General features: G+C 41.4%; 1 protein-coding gene across 1 annotated transcript; it reads left to right on the top strand.

Moving 5' to 3' along the window:
• The first annotated feature begins 494 nt into the window (after nucleotides 1-494).
• On the top strand, nucleotides 495-2,914 carry LOC139230405 (probable G-protein coupled receptor 139). The gene is made up of 2 exons (XM_070862244.1): nucleotides 495-558; nucleotides 2,049-2,914. Exons 1-2 carry the CDS (start codon nucleotides 495-497, stop codon nucleotides 2,912-2,914), a joined length of 930 nt encoding a protein of 309 aa, XP_070718345.1.
• The last annotated feature ends 2,695 nt before the right edge of the window (nucleotides 2,915-5,609 follow it).

The raw sequence follows: 5,609 nt of genomic DNA, 5'->3' as shown, positions 1-5,609 counted from the left end.
GAGAGCCGGGTTTAAGGAATGGCCCAGTCGACAACGCCTGTGTTCCGCTGTTGTTTAACCTCAGAATTACCTCAATTGAGTCGAGAGGCTACAAAGGCACGAATGAGGGTTTCAACATCTGATCAGCTGAGCAGGAGGCGGGGATGGGCAACATTATGGATGGGAAATTTGACGGTCTATATCCACTACATGGGTCAACCTAATCTAATTGTCTCACCAATGGCAGCTGCTGCGATCAAGATGCAGTGACGAGGCAACAGTCACAGGGGTGAGGTGTTATTAAGTGTGAGATTGCAATGTGGCTTGCATTCTCCACTGATCATACAGCTCACATTTATTACTGATTAATGAAGAGGTGCACTAATTTATTTGAAATGTACAGCTAATTATAGCGGTTACATAACCTTCACTCTCACTGGAGAATTGGCTCATATATAAATCAAACTTCTTTCGATGCTTTGCCTCGCTTCTACAGCTCCGGCTTTGAGCAGAACATGGGACCACAGGCTCTTGAGATAGAGATTTTCTATCCGATTCTTGCACTTATTGGTGTTCCTGGTCAGATTTTGTAAACCATAACTAATGTCCGTATACCATTGTTTTTCCTATGTTACAAAAGTGCATCTTGGCTGTATAACGGATTGAGTCATGTGGTGGTCATCAAGGCCCCTATATAAATGCAAGTCTTTATTTCTTAACTGCAATATTACATCCCTTTGTGATTTTTATTTTTGTTGATGTAAATGCACCTTCACACCTGGGGTAGTAACGTGTAGGATTGAATCACATGCCCGTTGAAGCGATAGCATGTTTTTTGTCCCCATTTATTTTAACTGGAATGGAAATCGATCGGTTCTATCTCATTGATTGGGCGGTCAGCCTCGCCTCGTTACTACGCAGGTTGTGAAGTTGAAACAGGAACATTTGGCATTTACTTGTCAGCTTTGGCTCAATGGTAGCACTCTTGTACTCCGAGTCCAGAAGATCTTGGCTTCCGATCCCACTTCAGTGACCAGAATTCATTTTTTAAGCTAATATTTACATGCAGTAGTGAAGCAGCACTGCACTGTCACAGTGCCATCTTTTACATAAGATATTAGCAAATAGGTGGGTCTGGAAGTTAATCTCGAGCGATGGCGCAAAATGAGCAGTATAGAATTGGCACATATTATACACAGCACCTGATATTCAGTTGCTTTGCAATTAAGCCAGCTTGCCCACCTGACAAGTTACGTTAAAAATGCACCAATTTAGTAGTTCATGTTTGCAAATCTTAACGGTCCTATAAGAAAGTTCGAAATGGAAGGATTTTCTCGAAGAACAGTACCTCGACTTTTTATTAGGCACTTTGCAGCCTTGTGAATTCAATATCGAGTTCAACAATTTCAGATCATAAACTCTGCGCCATTTTTTTTACATTGCAGCCGTTGATGACTCAGTCATTACCATTTGCACCTCTTTTAGACTCATCCTTTGTTACTTTTCTTGTCCCATTAAATCTTCTTTTCCTTTGTAATATCATAACGTGTATCATTTGATCTCTCCTAACTTCTGCACTATCAGACATTCCCATTTATGCTTTCCCACCATCCCCCTTTCCCTGCCCCTGCTTAAAATCTGTTACGTCTCTAAACTTTTCCAGTTCTGTCGAAAGGTCACTGACCTGAGATGATAACTCGGTTTCTCCCTCCACAAATGCTGCCTAACCTGCTGTGTATTTCCAGTATTGAATGTTATTTATTAGCTCTAGTTTAAAATGGGCGATGTTGAATTGGCCGCCATTGACATAGCATTCCTAAGATTCCCGTTCAACGACTTTCACAGAAAATAAAAGCAGGCGTGTTACTCATTGTGTGGCCAATTTTATATCACTGTTTTACATACTCACACAAAGTTAAAATTAACAATCATACCTCCATGTCTCGCGAATTCTAACCTTTTGGATTCTAATGGGGTGATAGTGAACATCTCTGCTGAATGCTTTGCTAAGTTTCCTGTTTTTCAATTCCTTTCAGCGAACCTGATGTCAATTTTGATTCTTTTCCAAGGAAAGTGTGGACTTTCCAAAGGGATCGCTCGTTATATGATGGCCATGGCTGTGGGAGACATAATGGTTCTCATCTTTAATGTTATTGTGAGTCAAATAATTAAGTTTCATTTCCCAGATTCATTATTGAATTACACTTACGTGTGTCGTTTCAGTGCCTTCATGCAAGGGCTTAGCATTCAACTTTCCATCTCGTTCACAATGTCATTCACCTTTGACCGCTTCATCGCCATTCGTTGCCAGAAACTGAAGTCAACATATTGCACTGAAAGAACTGCCACGGTGGTCTTGATAACCGTATGTGTGCTTAACATTTTCATCAATGTTCCCATGTTTTTCCGCTATGAGCCCTATCATATTATTAACAAGATACCATGGGGCTGCCGTACCGTAACAGGATACTTCAGTTTACCAGCATGGAAAGCTCTCAAATGGATTACCAACCTCTCAAGCACATTACTTCCAATCCCTTTGCTTTTGCTGTTAAATTCTCTTACTGCCAGGCACATCCTATTGGCAAATAGGACCCGCAGAGCCCTGAAGAGGCGCAGCAATGGGCATAGCAGCAGTGACCCCGAGATAAGGAGCCGAAGAACTTCCATCATTCTGCTCTTCACTATCTCGGGGAGCTTTATTGTGCTGTCGGCGCCAATTACTGTAATACACATATGTGTCGGTGTCACAGAGACAGTTACTTTCCAAGGTTCAAACTCCCTTTATTTGGCAGTTAGAATTACATTTCTGTTGATGTGCACGACTTCCTGTACAAACACCTGCATTTATGCAATGACCCAGAGGAGATTCAGAGCAGAGATCAAGATTGTGTTGAAATATCCGTATACTTTCATTATTAAACATTTTCAATAATATTTACGGATGAAATCCAACCAAAGTGAATTATCCATCGTTTCGCATGCAAATTTGTTCAATTCCTATTTAAAGTCTTGTTGCCCCACCCATTATGGCTTGCAACAGCCCACTTGGTTTATGAACTCCTCGAAGAATCTGTATACTCCGAACAACTTGTGAATGCACAAACATCCCTTCAGAATCTCTGGTAACTCTTGTTTATCATAGACACGTAGGAACACAGAAAATAGGTGCAGGAGTCGGCCATTAGGGCATTCAAGTCTCCATCACCATCTAGGATGATCATCCACCGTAAGGGATATAGCAGGCGAAGAGCAGACAGATAGGTGTTCAGAATACAATGCTGAAGTTACTGAACTAATCAGTATATGGAGAGTCTGAGGAATCATTGCCTATGTATGTAACACTTGCTTATGGAGGTATAGCACAGTTACAACGCATTAAAATTGTATGGTTAACCTTCGTAACACTTAAAACAGCCAAAGTCAGCAGTTGCAAATTTTGATTAGAAGTCTCGAGGAAGGGATAAGAAAGCCATTTTTTTGCGAACAGTTATTTCAGATGACATATAGACTGTGGCAAAGTGCAATTCATTGAACAACAAAATTAACATATGATGGGAGATGGACAGTTGCATGTACCACTCAGAGCCAGACGGATAAGAGTCGCCAAATCAATGTAACTCCGCTGATAGCAATAGACCTATCGATGATTTTACATGAGGGTAGCTCCTCTCCAAAACCTCGATAAAGTTTACTCGAAACTGCTTGTATTTTGAAGGTTCCACGATTGAACCCTCCCTTGCATTTGCTCAAACTAAAGCTGGTTGAACCTAAGGTTTCGTTCCTTTAATTCTGTGGTCATTATATAGAGGACAAAGGGTGAGGTGCCGATTACTTATATCTGGTAGTCCGCTGCGAGGAAGAGAAAACTTCTGTTTACCCCAACAATTGGCACTGTGAGCAGGGTACAGACCCTCCAACCTGGATGATGTCACAGCTAGCAATGGCAGTGAATATGTTTCTGTACCACCTCCAGCTGCAGTTTTGACAGGGAAGGAGGGAATCTGTATAAAGTACTAGACGGGGGTAACCTGGAGAACAAATTATAGCAAACCATGGAAGGACGAAAACCAAGATTGGGGATAGGCGTATTGGCTGAAAAAGAAGGAATGCAACCTAAAAATGGGGGTGTGACCCTAGGATGTTGATGAAAACTGGCCAGTGTGATAAAATAAAGACCAAGGGGGTCTCTAAGATATGAACTAAAAAGGTCCTGGGTATAAATGCTAGCGGGAATAGACGAAAAATAAAATGGACACTTCCATTCAGAGTAACCAGATTAGGGAGGCAAGCAGTATTGTTGTCTGGCTGGACGTTAGATGGGTCTAAAGGCTTGGAAACATTACATGGAATCTGGTAGAGGGGTAAACTTACCCAGACGAAAAAGTGTTTGCGATTAATTTGCTGAAAAAATATAGGATAAGCTGTTTTGAATGAAAATTTCGTGTGAATATCTGTCTTTAAGTGAAAGGGTTCATGTGGAAGCTTTCTTGCCTGTTGAATTAGTGCTGGAAAAAACATTGAATTCACAATGGACACCTTGTTTTGATCAAAAGATAAAATGCAACCTTGAAACTAGACTGCTAAAAGGAAAACAAATTGAATGTCCAATTGGGGGAAAAAGTGTTTGCGATTGTCTTATGTAGTTTAAATTAACAAATTGAAGGTTAATTAACCAATGAAAACCACAGTGAAATCTCAGCTTTGTTTCAAAGTGTGAATCTGGGAAAAGAGATAAAAGACACTCTATGTTGATAATGATTTTAAATTACGAGAAAATTTCACTGCAGTAATGGAGATTTAAATTTCGGGTTTGAAAACCTTTTCAAAATGGAGGGTGCTTATTGAGGAAAAGTACCAAACACTCTAATCAAGCAGGAAAGAGTTTTGAAAATAACAAGGGGAAAAGATCTACTTTATGTGAACTCAGCAAAGGAAGGGGAAAAATGGGAATGTCGTGCCCCCGGCGCATTCCAGAGGAGCCTACTAAATTGACACCACGTGTATGTCCATATAGGTAGAACCAACGTGATAAGCTTGATGTCCAGATGCTGGTGGTGGAAGGGAATGAGTAGCGATATAGAGGACTGTTGTAGAAGGTGCATGACATGTGCAAAATACAACTCTGGTGAAAGTAAAGGTCAGAATGGGACACCAGCCCCGACCGAAAGAACCCTGGGAAAGCTTGCAGATAGATTTTACTGGACCATTACCCAGCAACAAGGAGACGACATATTGCCTCGTTATAATAGAGCAGTTTACGAAGTGTGTAGAAACTTTTTCCACTGGAAATTGTTCAGCAAAAACCGTGGCCAGGATCCCAGCAGAAGAAATACCCCAATGTAGAATGCCACTACAGCTGGACGCAGATCAAGGTGCACACTTCACAGGGAAGATAATGAATCAGGCCTGCACTTTACTAGGAATCAGGCAAAAATATCCCATATGATCCAGAATCTTCCGGATTGGGGCAACGAATGAATAGGACCTTAAACACGACCCTAGTCGAGGCAATCAAGGAGGCTGGAAAGGGATGGGTAGACAGGTCACCCCGGGTACTGATGAAGCTCAGGGCAACCCCGAGTCGGACATCAGGACTGACACCCTTTGAACTAATGATTGGAAGGGCA

The sequence above is a fragment of the Pristiophorus japonicus genome, chromosome 19 (assembly GCF_044704955.1).
Source record: "Pristiophorus japonicus isolate sPriJap1 chromosome 19, sPriJap1.hap1, whole genome shotgun sequence".
NCBI classification, from domain to species: Eukaryota; Metazoa; Chordata; class Chondrichthyes; family Pristiophoridae; genus Pristiophorus; species Pristiophorus japonicus.
Note: the sequence above shows the minus strand (reverse complement) of the source record. Positions and strands in the feature narration are given on the sequence as shown.